This window comes from Papaver somniferum, chromosome 5 (genome assembly GCF_003573695.1).
Source record: "Papaver somniferum cultivar HN1 chromosome 5, ASM357369v1, whole genome shotgun sequence".
Classification (NCBI taxonomy): domain Eukaryota; kingdom Viridiplantae; phylum Streptophyta; class Magnoliopsida; order Ranunculales; family Papaveraceae; genus Papaver; species Papaver somniferum.
In genome coordinates this window covers 97,896,093-97,915,204 of record NC_039362.1, presented here as the reverse complement: position 1 = coordinate 97,915,204, position 19,112 = coordinate 97,896,093, and the positions used below count along the sequence as shown (strand labels likewise).

Below are 19,112 nucleotides of genomic sequence, written 5' to 3'. Positions count from 1 at the left end.
ACAAAAATTGGTATCATACTATCATATATTAAGCATCTTGGACTAAATTGATTTTTCTAAACACAATCAGATATAACAACATCTTGTCTCTGACTTACATGATGAAATCCAGATAACAACAACATCCTAATTCTGAACAACAATTCCCAATTTCAGATAAATCCTAATTACATAAACCCTAAATTTAAGAACATCAATCATCTCAACTTCGATTATAATCAATAAAAACATCATGCAACAGTCTATTTTAACAAAAATAAAGAAAGGGTTTGGATTACTTACTTGTTTTCTGATTGAAAACCTAATCTTCTCTGATTGAAAACCTAATCTTCCTGATAACTCTTTGTCTCTAGCACCAAGTCACCAAACTCTCTAGTCTCTATATCTTCTCTGATATAGTCACCCTCTATTCGATCTATATCTACTTCTCTCGCTGGAAATCTTGCTCTCTCGATCTAACTCCCTCTCTTTTTTCTTCTCTCGATCTCTTTCTGTTTTTTTTTCTTTCTCCGACGGTCAGAGAAAGTGATGTTAACTTATTAGCTCGAACCAATTTTTCTGTGTATTTTCTCGCCCGGAATTCCGGTTTATTATGTCCAATCTCGGCCGGAATTTCGGTTACATCCCGGGCATTTTCCGTTTCGGCGGAAAGTTGCATTTCGTGTTACGTTGGTCCGGAAACGGAATTTCCGGCGGAATTCCGGCCGAGATGGCCGAAATTGACTACATTGCTCACGACTAACTGGAAAAAACACAACCACACCAACTCCCCCAACTCCCTTGAGGACTAACACCCTGTTTGACTTGTAGCTGATTGTTGTTTCACTTTCCCCCCATCCAGCGTCTCATTCTTCATTTCCCGGAATCTCATTCTAGGCGAAACACAAGAACGAAATGTCGACTCCGCGTTCGATCTCTATCGACCTAGAAGTTTTCTTATTCACTGATCCAATCTTTTAGATCTGTTTCTCATTTTTTTTCTTTCCGGAACTCAAAAATTAGGGTTCCGGAACTTATCTCTCGTCAGGGTTTTGAGAATATGGCGAGAGCAGTTAGTAACTGGGAGAGATTAGTAAGAACAACATTGCAAAGAGAACAACTAAGGAGTAGTGGGCAAGGTCATGAAAGAAAATCTAGTGGTATTGCTGGTGCTGTACCAGCTTCACTTAAAGGTGGTGATGGTGGTGGAAATAATATTGATTTGATTTTACTAGCTGCTGATGAGATTCAAGCTGAAGATCCAAATATCTCTAGGATCAGTAAGTTCTTACTTCTGATGTTAATCTCTGTGTTTATCTGAATCTTGTGCTTGAAATCACAGATAATTTAAAAAATAGAAGAATTTAGGGTTCTTTAGTGTGACAAACTAGTTAAACGAACTTAACTAGTCTAAATTAGTGTTTTGTTACTATTTGTATTCATCAGAAGTTAATTAGATGTAAGTAGGGTAAGTTTTTCGATCCATGTTCACCTGTAATTCTTGTATTTATATATGGATGATGTGCTGGAAACTGAACAATTTAGGTTATCAATAATTTGTTTTTGTCCCAGGAATTTGGGATTTATAGTGTGAACAATTAGATGAATTTAACATTTTGCAATTAGTGCTTTCGTACTATATGTGGACGTAAGAAATCGTAAGGTTGCTCAAATGTTAGACTGTGCGTTGGGAAATTACGTTTTAATTTTCTTGTCACTAATGTTGAGCTTTCGTTATATATCTGTACTGTAACTGAGTTTTGCGTTAACTTAGATAATATATGTGAACATATTAGAAATGATGATTTTTTTTTTTGGATGAACATGAATGTGACTAGTGAAATTGTGTTTCTGAGTTACGAAAAACATAGATGCCAATGACTTAGTAGGCGACATAGACTAGTTTTAGATGAAACATACGCAGTTATATCAGAACTCAAAAGAGATCAAAACTACAGAATTAGTGTTAATAAGTAGCTAGATTGGATCTATTTTGTGCTGTTTGATTATCCTACACTCTGGATAATTAGTTATCTGAACAGAAATCTGGTAACACGAGGATTTGTTCTGTTGCTGTACTTACCTGCTTCTCATGCTTTCTTTGAAGAATTTATCAAATTGTCTGTGTTTTATATCTTATCTATTTTTTACTGTTATTAAGTAGTTTAATTCGATGAGACCTAGGAGGTGTCTAAAGATGTCAGTATTAGTTCTTTTTGTAATAACTAGAGTGCCTTTCTTGATTATTCACACTCACCAAGGTTTAAAATTAATGTTTTGCAAGGTAAACATGCATAAACCAGAAAAATTAATTTAGCAGCTCCCAAGATGTCTTAAACATGTCTTGAACTGGAGTCCCATTAGTGTTAGCTAGTATTTCTTTTCAAAGTTGAAGCTGGTGATATGCTATTATTCATTTATGGTGTATTTTTTGTAATGTTTAGTGTGCGAACAAGCATATTCAATGGCACAGGGTCTGGATCCCAACAGTGATGGCCGAGGTGTACTCCAGTTCAAGACTGGTTTAATGTCTGTCATTAAGGTATTACTGCAGTCAGTTCTACCACTACTTTGTCTTCTCTGACATTATTCTTTTCTTTTATATCTTTCACCATTATAGTTAGTTGGCATGTACTCCCTCCATCCTTAGATAAGTGAGTCCTTTCCTAATTGCACAATTCTTAAGGAAACAAGGAAAAATGATGTTTTTAAAGTGTTTTTCCATCTATACCCTTATGTTTAACAATCTAAGAAAATTTAGAAGTGACATATCTCCGAAACTAGAGAACAAAATTGGTAAATTTTATATCGTTGGAAAACATTTTTAAAGACTTATGCAATGGGTATAAACAAGCATATCAAATTATATACATTCACTAGAGTAAAATTTAATGAAAAGGGTTGTTTTAGAAGTATATCATATACAAAGGAAAAGTATCACTTAATTCGGGACAAAATAAAAAGGAAAATGATCACTATTTAGGGACGGAGGGAGTATAATTTTATGCAAGTTCAATCTGACTGTAGTCACTTCATTCTTTGTTTTGATCTCATGTTATGTATTCAATGGTTGATGGTATTTTACAGCAAAAACTTGCCAAGAGAGATGGGGCAAGAATTGATCGCAACCGTGATATTGAGCGCCTATGGGAATTTTACCAGCTCTATAAGAGGAGGCACAGGGTGGATGATATCCAGAGAGAAGAACAGAAATGGAGGGAATCTGGAACGTTTAGTGCTACACTGGGAGAGTATGTCTCTAGTTAACTGTTTTTTTAGAAGTATCTGCTAATGCATAAGTAAAGTAGATGGCTATTTAAACCTCAGATGTACAAACTGTATAGCGCTGAGAACTTCCTGAAAACCATCAGAAATAGGATTATAATCCAGAAAAATAAATCTACCTCTCTCTCTCTCTCACAGCCGAGCTTGCCTGTCTCTGGTGGCTTCCTAACCTTTTACATAATATGGACGATGCAGAGTTTCTGAGTTGTGTGATTGGGTTGAGTTAAGGACCACCACCAAATTTGTGTTTCAATGAATGCAACATTCTATTCTTCTTCTTGCAGGTTGGAGAGTAGATCACTGGAAATGAAACGGATATTCACCACCCTGAGAGCTTTAATTGTTGTTATGGAGGCACTGCGAAAAGATGCAGATCTTGATGGTGTGGGGAGAAGAATTACGGAAGAGGTCTGATACATGTACTTTTAAGACGATTTAAAATCACTGCATTCTGTTATTTCTCTTTCACAGGCTTCAATTTTAGTTGTTAACTGCCATTGTTGCCTGTACAGCTATACTGAATATTGACAAGTGAGAGCCAACTTTTTGTTCATTTTTGTTCAGTTGCGTAGAATCAAGAAATCAGATGGAACATTGACGGGAGAACTTATTCCGTATAATATAGTGCCCTTGGATGCACCATCCTTGACCAATGCTATTGGGATGTTCCCAGAAGTGAGTTTCGACAGTATATTTTGTTTAGATCTGTTTTGATATAGGCTTCTCTAGTTGATGTGCTCTGTAATTGTATAATTATGGACTGTATGTAAAAGTTTAAAACACTTGGTCAAGGTTGCATATTTAGCCGATTATGTCTCAGTGTCACTGTTGATCCTTTTCAATACTTAGCATAACTTATTTGGTTGCTAAAACTGATCAACATCAGTTGGAACAGGGAGTGGTCTTCCCTAACTTAGTTACTTACTTAACACACCTTATATGCTTACAGCCATACTGTCATAGAGCAATGGAGATTTTTGAATGATTTATCTTTATCTTTCAGCACAGGTGTTTATGTGATTATCTTGTATTTTTTGGGTTTGGCCATTCTAGGTTAAAGCTGCAATGTCTGCAATAAGATACTCTGAATTCTTTCCTAGGCTGCCTGCTGAATTTGAGGTTTCCGGGCTGCGAAGTCTTGATATGTTTGATCTCTTGGAATATGTGTTCGGTTTCCAGGTATGTGTGTTACCGTGTGTACACACTCTTTGCAGATATATATTTTTAGTGAATTGTTGATCTTTATTTTGTTCTTAAATTCGTTCTGCAGATAGACAATATCAAGAACCAGCGCGAGAATGTAATTCTTTCTGTTGCAAATGCACAGACTCGTCTTGGCCTACCTGTTGACGCTGATCCAGTAAGATGCACCCAACTTTAACAACATTGTTGCATTGTCTTGTAGTCTTTGTGGTTCAAAATGGAACACATAAGTTAGGTACTGAGTTGTGGAGGGATTGTGAGCATGGTAGGTAACCTGATCTAACATTTGCGTAGTGAGAACCTCTGGAAATTCTTCTCCAAGACCTCCGCTAACTGGGTTTTACGTGATAACTTTCACCTTATCTTTCTACTCTTTGGGTTTTGCATTGTCTAGTAATCTTTTTTTTTTTATCCGGGGCTTTCTGTATATGTAGACTATTCCACTAAACGAAATAGGAAGAAAATGTAAAAGGCTTGTATACTGGATCCTGGCTATCCATTTTATGGCTACATTTTTTATTGTTGTCGCTATAAAAGCACTTGCCAAGATCTTCTTTTGTTTTGCTTTTGTAAGTTTAAGATTATACTTTTGCACGACATGACCAGGATATGAATGATTCAACTAGTTTGAAGTAATTTGTAGCTTAATCATGGGATACAACTTGTACATATTGGCATAGGTACAGTGTTGCTAAAACTGATCAAGTGCTCTGTCTTACTCATTTATAGAAGATAGACGAGAAAGCTGTTACTGAGGTTTTCTTAAAAGTACTTGATAATTACATCAAATGGTGCAAATATCTGCACATACGCCTTGTTTGGAACAGGTAATTTCTAAAAGTTGGCAATTCTCATGTGTTTCCGGAACTAGTTTCTGTTTTCCATATGCTGCTATTGAAACTAACATATCTTACTTTCACAGTTTAGAAGCGATAAACAAGGACAGGAAACTCTTTTTAGTTTCTTTATACTTCTGCATTTGGGGGGAGGCTGCAAATGTCCGCTTTCTTCCAGAATGCATTTGTTATATATTCCACCATGTGAGTATCTCTCTGAATGCTGATCCATCTATTACACCTATTTGTTCGGTAACTATTTTTGAGACTAGCACATCGGATTTTCTAAAATTACGGATATAATTTTTTTGTTATATCTTATATGTGTGTTTTCCATGGTAAGTTGTCTTTTGCCTATTTTATTCCATCGTTCTGCGTCGATGTAAAAAGAACCAACCTGATTATCTGAAGTAGCACGTCTTATAAAGTTGGTGGCATAATGCTTAACTAGGATGGAGTTCCAAGCCTTTCAGTTCAGTTTATGACTTCATGATGTGCTTGAGTATTGAGGTATTACATGTATACCTCCTTAGACTGGAGTTTCTTTGGCATGCAGATGGCAAAAGAGCTGGATGCAATATTGGACCATGGCGAAGCACAACCAGCTGTTAGCTGTACTGGTGATAATGGTTCTGTGTCTTACCTTGAACAAGTCATTTGTCCCATTTATAAGACCATGTCTAAGGTTAGTGCATTGTTTTTCTGGTTTCGTTTGTAATTGCAAGTACATACTGGTTCATTAAATCAATAGCAGATTTTAAGGGACGAACTTTTATCAAATGCACTTAATGCACCATGCTGATATATTTTGGTAAAGATGGCGTACCTATGGACTACAAAAGTGCCAGAATTCCCAGAGACACGAGCATGCATCGTACTCTATCTATGAACAATCATGTTTATGCATGTAATGCTAGTGTGTTTATGTTGCTGTCCTTAGCATTTAGCGGGGTGGTTGGGTTGGAATTACCTGTCAGATGGTAAATTTTGTTTATATAACAGGATATAATTAGCGGGCAAGTGTGAATAGAACTATTGACTTGTAAAGGACCATAAGTGTTTTTGAAAACATGTTATATCTGTTTATAGCCTTTTACATTTCTTGTCCTTGGTTCGTAGTTGCAATGGTTCTTCCATCTTATTAATCTGCAGGAAACTGATATCCTTAATACTGGAAAAGCTGGACACTCAAACTGGAGGAATTATGATGACTTCAATGAGTATTTCTGGTTTGTCTTTTTTGACTTTGCTGTTTATGCTTGTTCTATCATCCTTGGACATTCGTTGGTTGTGTAGTCATTCTTAATGTATTTGCAGGTCACCTACTTGCTTTGAGTTAAATTGGCCAATGAAGGAGGGCAGTTCCTTTCTGTTCTCCCCTAAAGGGCGGAAAAGGGTAAGACATACGCTCTTCTATATTATTTCCTGTCTTGCAATGGTTTCTTGGTGCTCATTTATTTTCTTATATTTTTACAGACAGCTAAAAGCAGTTTTGTGGAGCACCGGACATTTCTTCACCTTTATCGAAGTTTCCATCGACTTTGGATTTTCTTGGTCTTAATGTTTCAGGTTTGTGACATTTGGTTCATAATAAGTTGGTTGAAAACTCCATATTATTAGCTTTCCATCGGTTAAGAAATGGATGTGTGCTTGTTTCCTTGATTACAGGGTTTGACAATTATAGCTTTCAATGACGGAAGAATTGACCTCCATACTTTCAAGCAAGTACTCAGTATTGGACCAACATTTGCTGTCATGTGCTTCATAGAGAGTAAGCTGTTTCCTTTTACAGCCTTTACTTTTATTTATGGTACCTATCCTCAAAAGTAAAATAATTCTGAATTGGTGCTTGTTGATATGTAGGTGCTCTTGATGTCCTGCTTACATTTGGGGCATATACAACAGCGAGGGGCATGGCGATCTCGAGGCTTTTCATTCGCTTTTTTTGGTTTGGTATCAGTTCAGCAGCTATAACATATGTCTATCTGTGAGTCTCTTAATCTCGTTTCAATACCTCCTACTTCTACACCTTGTTCTAAAAACAGTGTTTCCGAAATGGTTTTTTGTGACTAATGTATGCCTTTACATATGAATTTTAGGATGGTTCTTCAGGAGAGGAATGACCAGAACTCAAATTCATTCTATTTCCGGATTTATATTCTTATATTGGGTGTTTATGCTGGTTTGCGAGTATTTCTTGCATTGTTGCTTAAGTTTCCGGCTTGTCACAGTTTGTCAGAAATGACTGATCAGTCCTTCTTTCAATTCTTCAAGTGGATTTATGAGGTATTTTTATGCCTAATGGACCTTTTAGTCATAATTGTATATGGCTTATCAGCCAAGATCTGCTTGTCCTTGTTTATTGAGATTGTTGTTAATTTTCAGGAACGATATTTTGTGGGTCGTGGCCTGTTTGAGAGAATGAGTGATTATTTGAGGTAACTACTCTAAGCTTTCGGTGTCCATGATTCATTGGCTTTTTGTAGCTTACAGGTGTGGTGTATGGCCATAATTTTTATTTATCGTATTACTCTTTTCAGTTTTCATAGATCTTGTGATGTGTTTGTTTCTGTGTTAGTTAACTTTTAGCTACTTTTAACTTTGTATAATACAGTCAAAATTTTATTGTGATGCTTGTTTGCTCAGTTTTGTATTGGTCTGAAGGAATCTTGTAGAGCTATTAATATCTTCGAGACATAATCTTAAATAATATGTTACATTTTTATCTACTGCTGTCTCTCTTTGAGATTTTTCTACTACTTGAGAAAGGTAATACATGTTTTGTTACATTTGGTGATGACTAAACATTTGGATACTTCCCCGATGCCATAGTGTCGTTAGCTGCGGCAACAAGTTGCCAAGTTTGGGTCGACCTCCTTTGACAATGCCTTAGTCGCCCTAATCTGATTGTAGCCTTGAGCCAATGCCGTCTGGTACAGCTATTAGCCTGTTGCCTGGTTGTTTCTAGTATTAGGAGCATATTCAAGTTCTGAAATCTCAAATCTTTAAAGATGTATTCTTGCAAAATGCAGATACGTGTGCTTCTGGTTGGTTATCTTTGCATGCAAATTTATATTTGCCTACTTTCTTCAGGTAAGGATTTTCTTTCACCACTGATCAACTTTAGTGATGTTCGTATGTGCTATCATGAAAGTAACTTGTGCTAGACAATCAGGTATCTATTTTAAGTAGTATCTTATCAATATCTCATTCTGCAGATACAACCCCTAGTCAAGCCTACACATGTGATTGTAGGCATGCGGAATTTAAAATACTCGTGGCATGATTTTGTCTCAAAGAGTAAGTCGTTTAGCTTACATATTTAAGCAGACGATTATTACTGTTTCATTTCGTATTTTCCTTGTCAATTATTTGTGTGAAACTACATGAAATTGGCATTACTTTACTCTTGCCTATGTTTCCTGGTTTCAGTTTACTTTTGATCCTTTATTTTAATTATATACTGATAAGTTGGCTTCTTATAAGAGTCCGAAAGATAATTATGCATTAGTAATATATTTGCTATATCATTTGACAGACAACAGTAATGCCTTGACGGTTCTCAGCGTATGGGCTCCTGTTGTGGCTGTGAGTTGAATCCTTACTCTGAAATTTCATTCTTTATGAGATGTTTTAGTACCTTATTTGTATAGAGGTGGTGTCTTGGATGGATTCAATTTCAGTCAAGAAGCATTATGGACAAGCATTTGTTCAGTATAAAGAAAGCTGTAAACAGAATGTCATGACATTAAAGCTGTTGTTTATAGAAACTCACGATGAACTTTTTGTAAATATTCTGCAGATTTATATTATGGACATTCACATTTGGTACACTCTTTTATCTGCTCTTATTGGTGGTCTGATGGGTGCTCGTGCACGCTTAGGGGAGGTAACACCTTCTTTCTTTTTAAATTCTGAAATTGATCCATCTTGATCTGGATTGTCAGACAGAGTACCCAACCCCCATTTATGATTAACTATTAACCATAGCACCTTACTCAAAATGACCACATGAAATAGCCTCCACAGCCTGGAAATGTCAGCTTCATTTTTTGTTTCAAGACGTCTGGGAAACTCATGTTCATTTTTGGCAGATACGGACAATTGAAATGCTGCACAAACGTTTTGAAAGTTTCCCATCAGCCTTCGTAAAGAATCTCGTGTCGTCACAGACAAAAAGGTATTTATGCTTCTATATATTTTTGGCTAATACTGATTCTATACTGCTGTCTTCTTTAAATCTTTTTAAACAGTACCTTTGATCTCTGATCGTGCAGGATGCCTATTGAGGGACAACCTCAGGTAATTCTTTGATCTTAATTTGTTGGGCTGTTCTGATATTTAGTCTTTTACACATATCTTCCTATACATTTTGGTTTCTAAATTTTCTATAGAGGATTTGCTCACGCCTCACTGAACCAAATCAGTAACTCCCTTAAGCTGCTAAGCTGTGTCTTTTTCTCTGATGCATGTTGACGTCAGAAACATCTAGTAAAAATAAGTCTGATTGTTAGCGGGGAAAGCAGCTTAATTAGATGATCCAATGTGCATTTGGGTGCTGATACATAAAACAAAGTATCTGATGTGAAGTATACAACTAAGATTTCTTAGAAAGATGTTTAGTTGAAGAACAATGTTTTCAGATGGTAATATGTTTAGTCTATGAAATGTGATATTCAAACATGATGCTAGATGGGAAATTACTTAAAAGTGTTACTTTTCGTGGTCTATGATCTTCAAATAGTTCGCAAGACTTTCTATTTTACGTAGAATGCACCTTAGAATCTCCTTTTCATTTTTCCTCCATTTCTGACCAGAAAATGTCTTTCTTTTTTGACTCTCCAGATCTTGCTAGCTATGGATTTAGCTTTGGATTGCAAGGACACACAAAAAGAGCTCTGGGCCAGAATATCTAGGGATGAGTATATGGCAGATGCTGTTCGGGAATGTTACTACAGCATCGAAAAGATTTTGCACTCCCTAGTAGACAGTGAAGGGAGACTTTGGTATAGAACTCTATTAACACTAGGATCAACTAGTTTGATTATCATGTACGGAGTACTATGTACTTACCCTTGGCAAATGCAATGCTTTATACCTGCTCATGTCATGCAGGGTTGAGAGGATTTTCCGTGAGATCAATGACAGCATATCAAATGGATCACTCCTTGTAACCTTAAATATTAAGAAGCTTTCCCTGGTGTTGTCAAGGTTTACTGCGTTGACCGGGCTCCTGGTAATTAATGTTTTCTAAGTTCTGGTCCTGTGATGATTTATAGTAACGTGGACACATATGCTTAATCTGATGATATTCAATAAACAATTGAAGTTACCCACCATGCTCTAAACTCAACATCTAGATTGGTGGACCATCTTGTTTCATTGTGACTATTATGGAGGTGTTCTTTTTTGTGAACATTCAGCTTAGATTGGTCAGTTGGTATTTCGAAGCATCTCAATAATATCAATCAAGATATTTATCTGGCTTTTAAGAGGATATGACGTTCAGCTCTGCTGTTTGATTTCATTTTCAGTTTTATCAAATTTTATAGTTTTTACTCTCTGCATTACCTTATGTTATTCTTCTTTGATGGAAGTATTACCTTATGCTTTATCTGTCCACTTTGAAAACTTTATTGGGCTAAATAGAAAAATTATTTATGTGCAGACACGGGATCCGACTCCAGAACTTGCAAGAGGCGCAGCCAAAGCTGTGTATGATCTGTATGAGGTTGTTACACATGATCTGCTCTCATCTGATTTAAGGTATGTGCAGACATGTGATGTTAATGCCTGCAAAACGACAGTTACCCATAAATTCCAGAAATTTTCACCTGATCTTTTAATCAAGCAATGTCTTTTTCAGGGAGCAGCTTGATACGTGGAACATTCTAGCGAAAGCTAGAAATGAAGGCCGTTTATTTTCTAGAATACAATGGCCCAACAATCCAGAAATTGTGTGTGCTTCACTCTGTTGTTTCTTCTAGTTTATATTTTGATCTTATTGTACAAGAATTGAAGGTATATTCTGTTTTTTCTTCACAGAAGGAGCAGGTGAAACGGTTACACCTATTTCTTACTGTAAAGGATTCAGCAGCCAACGTTCCAAAAAATCTCGAGGCACGGAGAAGATTAGAATTTTTCACGAATTCATTATTCATGGACATGCCTGCGGCAAAGCCTGTTTCAGAAATGATTCCGTTTAGGTGCATATGATGGGACAAACTGAGAATTTTTAGGATTATGATATGAAGCTTTGTGAAATGTTGTTTTGATTTATTTTTTTTTCCTTTTTTTTTTTTTTGCAAATTAGTGTGTTCACCCCATACTATAGTGAGACTGTGCTTTATAGCTCTTCTGAGTTACGGGCTGAAAATGAGGATGGGATTTCTACTCTTTTCTACCTTCAGAAGATATTTCCAGGTAATGTTTTTTCCGATATGCTAGCATATGTTTCAGATTCTTCTTGATCTCTTTCTCAATATTTATATCGATGGTACTAGAAGTTCAGTAACCAAATAGTTAGGATTGAAATCATTGTTTCTTCTTTTATGTACTTGAATGATGACTTCATTTTTACTTAATAGATGAGTGGGAAAACTTTTTGGAACGAATTGGTCGGGGTGAATCCACGGGAGATGCTGAACTTCAGGCCAGCGCTAGTGATAACTTGGAGCTTCGGTTTTGGGTATCTTATCGTGGCCAGACCTTAGCTAGGACAGGTTAGTTGTACTTAATATTCAGATATACTGTTTCTGGAGACTTTGAATCACTACAACTGGAAATTACTTGTGCTTCATATGTACTTACATTAAAAAGTATTCAGGACACATTTTTTCTAATTGTTTTGGTCATTTCTGGTGGATTGCAGTACGTGGTATGATGTACTATAGAAGGGCCCTAATGCTACAAAGCTATCTAGAAAGGAGAAGAATTGAAGGTAATGGCTTTGCAGTTGGCGACCTGTGTAGTTGAGGGAAAGGTTTTGAATGGATGATATTAATGCACAAAATTTGATCCTTCTGAAGCAGATATTGGTAATTCAAGTTCCCGGTTCCCTACAACCCAAGGATTTGAACTATCTCGTGAAGCTCGGGCCCAGGCAGATCTGAAATTTACATATGTGGTTTCGTGCCAAATTTATGGACAACAGAAACAGAAGAAATCTCCTGAGGCAGCTGATATCGTACTTCTACTACAGAGGTTTGTTCGAGTCATTTCTTTTTCGCTGACATTTCTCTTTTACTATATTTATTAAATGTTAGGGTCTGTACAGGTTAGTATCTTGTTCCCCTGCTATGAAGTTGTGGACATGTGCAACAACTAACGGACTACATTTTGTCTGTAAATCAAAGTAAAGTACTTAAGCTGGTTAGACATCCTCGCGTTGCAAGGAATCACGTGGGATATTTGTGCTTAACTGTCCAGACTACTCGCCCTTTACCTGTAAGGTCCAAAAATAATTGGCATCATATTTATAATTTTCTATGTTTGTATTTTCTTTTTCTTAATAGGAATGAAGCCCTTCGAGTTGCTTTCATACACGTGGAAGAGAGTGGTACAATTGGTGGAAATATCACGAAGGAATATTATTCAAAGCTGGTTAAAGCTGATCTAAATGGGAAGGATCAGGTGAGGTAGCAGCAGCTGTATCTATATCTGAAATGATTATTGGCTTGTTCAACAATATTTTATTTTCACTGAGAAGTCTGAAGCCGTGTTATGTGTTTGATTGTGTTATTTGCATGTTTTACTCATGGCTTACTTAGTGCATTCATACATCATTCACGACTTCCATGCTTACTGGTCTCTCTGGGGCAGTGCAAGAGAAGTCTGTTTTATTGCTGGTCTGGCAAACGTAAAATAATTTCTTTCCATCTGAAAGTGTCTTTCAAGCATTCAAGTTAATAGTTTGAGGCTTAAGATCCATCTGTTCAATCAATCTTCATATTTGTCGCATTATGTTTTACATATTGTTTTTGTCGGATTTCTATTTCATTTCACAGATTGTAAATTGAAAGTATCTCATTTATGCAGGAGATATATTCAATTAAGCTGCCTGGGGATCCGAAGCTTGGAGAAGGGAAACCTGAAAACCAAAACCATGCTATAATCTTCACCCGCGGAGAAGCTATTCAAACTATCGACATGAATCAGGTGACTATTGCGTGGTGATTTGAGTTTACTTTTGTATTACCTGCAAACATGTTACAAATTTACAGTTCCTGTCCACTTGTGAAGGTACCAAATATAGACTTACATAATGACTTGGGTATGTAAAATAAGCAAAAAACATGTTTCTTTATATTAAAGTTTATCAGGTCGATAACTTAGCCTAGTTATTAAGTAACCTTTTGAGAGTGAAGCTCTGGATTGAGGAGTTTTACGCTATGACAAAGCTTTTTGCTAGCTGCTTTTGCCACCTAATCTTGGTCCTAGTACTGTTATGTCCCATTGTCACCAACCCTTGTGGGTTTCTGTGCACCTCCCTTTGGAAATATGTGCAAATTTCTTTGTTCAACTCGTAGTAATTATTCAGTTGTGGAGTGTAGGATAACTACCTTGAGGAGGCTATGAAAATGAGGAATCTTCTCGAGGAATTCAAAGGAAATCATGGTCTTCGACCTCCAACTATTCTCGGGGTTAGAGAGCACGTATTTACTGGAAGGTTGGAATATATCCATGCACACATAATATCAGTTTCCTCTCAAATAAATCTCTTATACATTGCATTTATGGTGTCCCTGCAGTGTTTCTTCATTAGCCTGGTTTATGTCTAACCAAGAAACTAGCTTTGTCACCTTGGGTCAACGTGTTCTTGCATATCCTCTCAAGTAAGTGGTTACCAAGTATGGTTTTAAGCATTTTGATGTGGATATTATAGTAGATGCAATCAAGTTCTCTTTACAATTTTGTTGATCCGAAGGCTTTATTGTCTTAGAATCACTTTGACCTAGGGTGAGAGTTTGAATATTCTTGAATTTCTAATTACCACTCAGAAAATATGTTAACCGATGAACTTTGACCATTATATATTCTGACGGGTTGACATGTTTACCAATTCACAGCAAGTTTTTTTACCCACAGTGGAGTAGACCGTGAATTTACATGGCTTTGCTCTGAACTTTCTTTACCTCGTAGCCTCAAAAGGCCAGAGGGTATCTGTTCTTTTTCTTTTTGTTTTTTACCTCTTAAGTGGTGAAAAAATATTTAAGTGACTCAGTCATCATACATTCATACTAAAGAAGTCAGATATTACTGTTATTAAATATTAAAGAGATTCCGAAGATTCGGAAGTAAATAAAGCCACGATAACACGGACGACTGAATTTTTAAATGTTGCAAGGAGTTTGGATATCTTTTTCTGGAAAGTACAAACTTCTTGACTGAAAGAACTGATAAAGCATTTCTTTCTTACAGGGTCCGCATGCATTATGGTCATCCTGATGTGTTTGATAGGATATTTCATATATCGCGAGGTGGAATTAGTAAAGCATCACGTGTTATCAATATCAGTGAGGATATTTTTGCAGGTATGCATGGACTACTTTTTCGCATTTCTGTCCTTTACAATGTACTTTTTTTCAGCTAAGGTGTCTCTTTCTGTCTTGACTCTCCAGTGTGACTATTAATTAGGATTTCTTTTATTAAGAATGAGACTCTTAAATAGGGTCTCACAATTGTTTGCTTGTCAATTTGGAGTGTTTGGATAACTCTCTTGGTTAACCTAGTGTCAGATTTTCCTCGATCCTATAATTTTTTTATTTTTTTTTGAAGCAGCTATCAGTATTATTCACTGCAATAAATGTGTAAACCTAGCGTCAGATTTGGCCAATGTTCGTACCTAATTAGAACCTTCATTCCATGTCGAAACATCTCACTGATACCATCACTTTTCTTCATTCTGCATGTCGAGTTGCATCTAATTAATTAGGTGGACCGTGTAGATTCATACTCCTGAACCTTTCCCTTCTTTATAGCCTCAAAAGGGTTCCAAATATTTCATTTTCCCTGGAGGTAAGAAGTTTTTTTTTGGCCCATATCGCTATATATAGTATAGTCGGGATAAGTGATCAACTTACATAAAAACATTATGTCTTTCATCTCCCAGTGGTATATTTTCTTTATGCAAGTATCTTTATATGAAATATAGTTCATCGCATATATAAGTGTTCCCTACTTATTCATGAGTGGTTCCTAGTTGCAAATTGAGTTCTACTGATCAAGTCTCATCGCAGGTTTTAATTCCACCCTACGGCAGGGTAATATCACACACCACGAATACATTCAGGTAAAGTTTCTCTTGCAATCTCATGTTTATTTCTTTAGGAAGATTCTTCAGCTGATTTTTTTAAGGGTGCTCATTTTACAGGTTGGGAAAGGAAGAGATGTTGGTCTGAATCAAATTGCCTTGTTTGAGGGTAAAGTGGCAGGTGGAAACGGTGAGCAGGTCTTAAGCAGAGACGTGTACCGGATAGGCCAACTGTTCGACTTCTTTAGAATGTTGTCTTTCTATTTTACGACAGTGGGTTTCTATGTGTGCACCATGGTATGAACTGTTTTCATTTCCTATTATTGCTGTCCTCGTGCAGCTAGAGATATCATTTTATTTCGTGCTTAAAACCGTAGCATGTAGATATCTTAACAAGAAGTTTGCTTTATACAGATGACTGTTCTTACTGTATATGTTTTCTTATACGGAAGGGCTTACCTTGTAAGTCTTCAAACTTCGCTGCTAGCTTTAGTTTGAAATGTTGAATTCCCTGTTTGCATCATAGTTTGTCTAATGTTATATTACATACAACTGTTTCAGGCTTTCTCCGGACTTGATAGTGGGATTTCACGTCAAGCAAAGATGTCAGGCAACATATCACTGACTGCTGCCTTAAATGCGCAATTTTTGGTCCAGATTGGAATTTTCACTGCAGTCCCAATGATAATGGGCTTTATACTTGAGTTGGGATTGCTGAAGGTATTCCTCATTTTTAGTAATCCGTCATTCTGCCTTAAGTCATGTTGTGCATGATGAATTAATACTCAATTAAGTCTAGTTTTGTTGCAGGGTAGTGTTTAGTTTCTTTTCTACCAATTATTTTCCACGTTTACATTCAATTTTTCGCCTTCTCGAACAATTCCTACTACTGCAGTATGTCCTTCAAAGTGACACTTTTGCTCTCACTAGGTTTATTGGGTAATGTGGAATAATGTAACACTGGTGACCAGTGACCTTAGTCTTCTGTAACTCTCTGTATGGTGTCTTTGTCTCCATAAGATATTGATACTGGTTTGACTGTTTGGCAGGCTGTATTCAGTTTCATTACAATGCAACTCCAGTTGTGTTCAGTATTCTTCACATTCTCGCTTGGGACTAGAACTCATTATTTTGGTCGCACGATCCTTCACGGCGGTGCAAAAGTATGTTTATCTTTTTAGGGTACAATATTTTCTTTCCAACGGTACTGGTTTTCACTTTCTAAATCTTTCAAACAGTACAAAGCAACTGGTAGGGGGTTTGTTGTCAAGCATATCAAGTTTGCTGAGAATTACAGGCTTTATTCAAGAAGTCATTTTGTCAAGGCGTAAGTTTATTTCGTGACCTAGCTTTCATTGTCGATTAAGATTTGTTCTATGCTGCTGGCACATTTCTTGCTCTGATCCCTGAGTTTCCTTGTTTTCAGGCTTGAAGTAGCGCTACTCCTTATTGTTTTTATAGCTTATGGTTATTCAGACGGTGGTGCTATTTCCTATGTTCTAATAACAATTAGTAGTTGGTTCCTGGTCCTCTCATGGCTCTTCGCTCCTTATATCTTTAATCCCTCCGGATTCGAGTGGCAGAAGTAAGTTTTATGAGAATATATAATTTCTCTACTCATTCTCTTAACTTGATATTCTTGTGAGTTTTGACTTGATGAGAGAGGTCCACTTGGAGATGATTCCGGGGCTGCTTCCCTGTGAGAATCTAATCTTGTAGCATCCTCACAAATTATCAGTTTGTCGTTTGAAAAAGCTTAACTGCTCGTGGCTGTTTGTTATCAACGTTTCATTCCCTACTAAATAATAACTGCTTCATGATGATTCTTCTTCATGTAACAAATAGAACTGTGGAGGACTTCGATGATTGGACTAGTTGGCTTCTGTATAAAGGTGGAGTTGGAGTGAAGGGAGAGAACAGCTGGGAATCTTGGTGGGAAGAAGAACAGGTTGATTAGCATATTAGAATTCATTTCATTAACTCTCGTTCTAATACTCATGCTGGTGCATAATTTTCCCTTATAATACATTGTCTACTGATGGAAGAAATCACACCAAAGTTTGAGTTTGTCACCTGTCAATAGTTTTCAAGTGACATTTCTCTGCATGTGTTTTATGTATTGAAATCACACCAAAGTTTGAGTTTTATGTATTGTCTACTGATGGAAGAAATCACACCAAAGTTTGAGTTTGTCACCGGTCAATAGTTTTCAAGTGACATTTCTCTGCATGTATTTTATGTATTGAAAGATTATAAAGTGTTCTATAAATTTTCGACATATCTTTTATCTTAATCAAGTCCTTAGTTTGGGAGCTTCAGTTTACACGTTTCTTATGGTACAAAATTCACTGTTTTATCTGCAGAGTCATATTAAAACACTGAGAGGACGTATCTTGGAGACAATCTTGAGTTTGAGATTTTTTGTCTTCCAGTATGGCATTGTTTATAAACTTCATCTCACTGGAAAGGATACTTCAATTGCGGTATATTGTCGTTCCAATGTTTTTCCTTTGTATGGGTAGATAATTCCTACTGTGTTGGCGTTTTGTGCTCTTTATTTAGTTTTTATTGAGCTGACAACTTGTTTCAATATCCTTCCAGATCTATGGATTCTCATGGGTAGTACTGGTCGGAGTTGTCATGATATTCAAGGTATGTGTCAACAGTTCATTGTGCACAAGTTCTTGTTTATATTGGAACTTCTGCTTCACCATTTGTTTCACCCCTGAATTTTGCAAGGTTGTTTTTTAAATTTTCGGCCGTCTGTTCTTTTGTGATCTGCAGATATTCACCTTCAGTGCAAAAAAGTCTATCAACTTCCAGCTGTTGCTGCGATTCATACAGGGAATCACTGCCATTGGGCTTATTGCCGCACTCTCATTAGTTGTGTATTTCACCGACTTGTCAATAGCAGATTTATTTGCTAGTATCTTGGCATTTATTCCTACCGGTTGGGCCATTCTTTCTGTAAGTTGACTTCTGTTGGCTTTTCATCTATATCTGTTGACCCACCTTATTTATGTTGGCATATCCATTTTTCATCTGGAGCAATTTTTAGACTGAAAGTTGACAATATTTTTGTTACTTTGACACAGCTTGGCATCACATGGAAATGGATCATCAAGTATCTGGGGCTGTGGGATTCAGTCCGTGAGTTTGCTCGACTATATGATGCTGGAATGGGACTGGTTATATTTACACCAGTAGTAGTTATGTCATGGTTCCCATTCATATCCACCTTCCAGTCTCGGCTTCTCTTTAACCAAGCATTTAGTCGTGGTCTTGAGATCTCAATCATTCTTGCTGGAAACAAGGCCAATGTTCAGGCCTAGTGCTTTGTATCACTCCAGAAATATTGCTGCATCATTCATGATTCTCTACTTTTCATGTATATATAAACATTCCCTCTTGTAACTTAGATAGGACTGGTATCGTTTATGACATGTAAAGAGAGATTCCGAGGAAAGCCGGATAACTGTTTGCACGTTGATGAGTTATGAATGTAATTGAGCTAGGATTTTGTGCTCCCATCTAAAGTTCCAGTTGAACAGATCTAA

At 36.7% G+C, this 19,112-nt stretch overlaps 1 protein-coding gene across 1 annotated transcript; it reads left to right on the top strand.

Annotated features, from left to right (window-relative positions):
- The first annotated feature begins 828 nt into the window (after positions 1-828).
- On the top strand, positions 829-19,112 carry LOC113279372 (callose synthase 10-like). The gene is made up of 49 exons (XM_026528065.1): positions 829-1,259; positions 2,424-2,521; positions 3,067-3,230; positions 3,549-3,672; positions 3,829-3,939; positions 4,318-4,443; positions 4,535-4,624; positions 5,197-5,294; positions 5,390-5,507; positions 5,860-5,988; positions 6,456-6,532; positions 6,621-6,699; positions 6,780-6,872; positions 6,972-7,074; positions 7,167-7,290; positions 7,403-7,589; positions 7,689-7,741; positions 8,336-8,396; positions 8,522-8,603; positions 8,842-8,891; positions 9,106-9,192; positions 9,398-9,483; positions 9,581-9,605; positions 10,149-10,309; positions 10,419-10,539; positions 10,972-11,069; positions 11,170-11,260; positions 11,349-11,509; positions 11,617-11,726; positions 11,891-12,025; positions 12,175-12,243; positions 12,335-12,506; positions 12,818-12,935; positions 13,341-13,460; positions 13,856-13,971; positions 14,054-14,137; positions 14,724-14,836; positions 15,542-15,594; positions 15,676-15,852; positions 15,970-16,017; positions 16,117-16,275; positions 16,605-16,718; positions 16,794-16,882; positions 16,982-17,140; positions 17,401-17,503; positions 17,919-18,038; positions 18,157-18,207; positions 18,340-18,522; positions 18,651-19,112. Exons 1-49 carry the CDS (start codon positions 1,040-1,042, stop codon positions 18,885-18,887), a joined length of 5,547 nt encoding a protein of 1,848 aa, XP_026383850.1. The 5' UTR covers positions 829-1,039; the 3' UTR covers positions 18,888-19,112.

Coding starts and splice junctions, on each gene's coding strand:
- LOC113279372 (XM_026528065.1), top strand. CDS start 1,040: ATGGCGAGAGCAGTTAGTAACTGGGAGAGATTAGTAAGAACAACATTG. Junction 7,291..7,402: donor GCTATAACATATGTCTATCT/GTGAGTCTCTTA, acceptor TATGAATTTTAG/GATGGTTCTTCAGGAGAGGA. Junction 8,604..8,841: donor GCATGATTTTGTCTCAAAGA/GTAAGTCGTTTA, acceptor ATCATTTGACAG/ACAACAGTAATGCCTTGACG.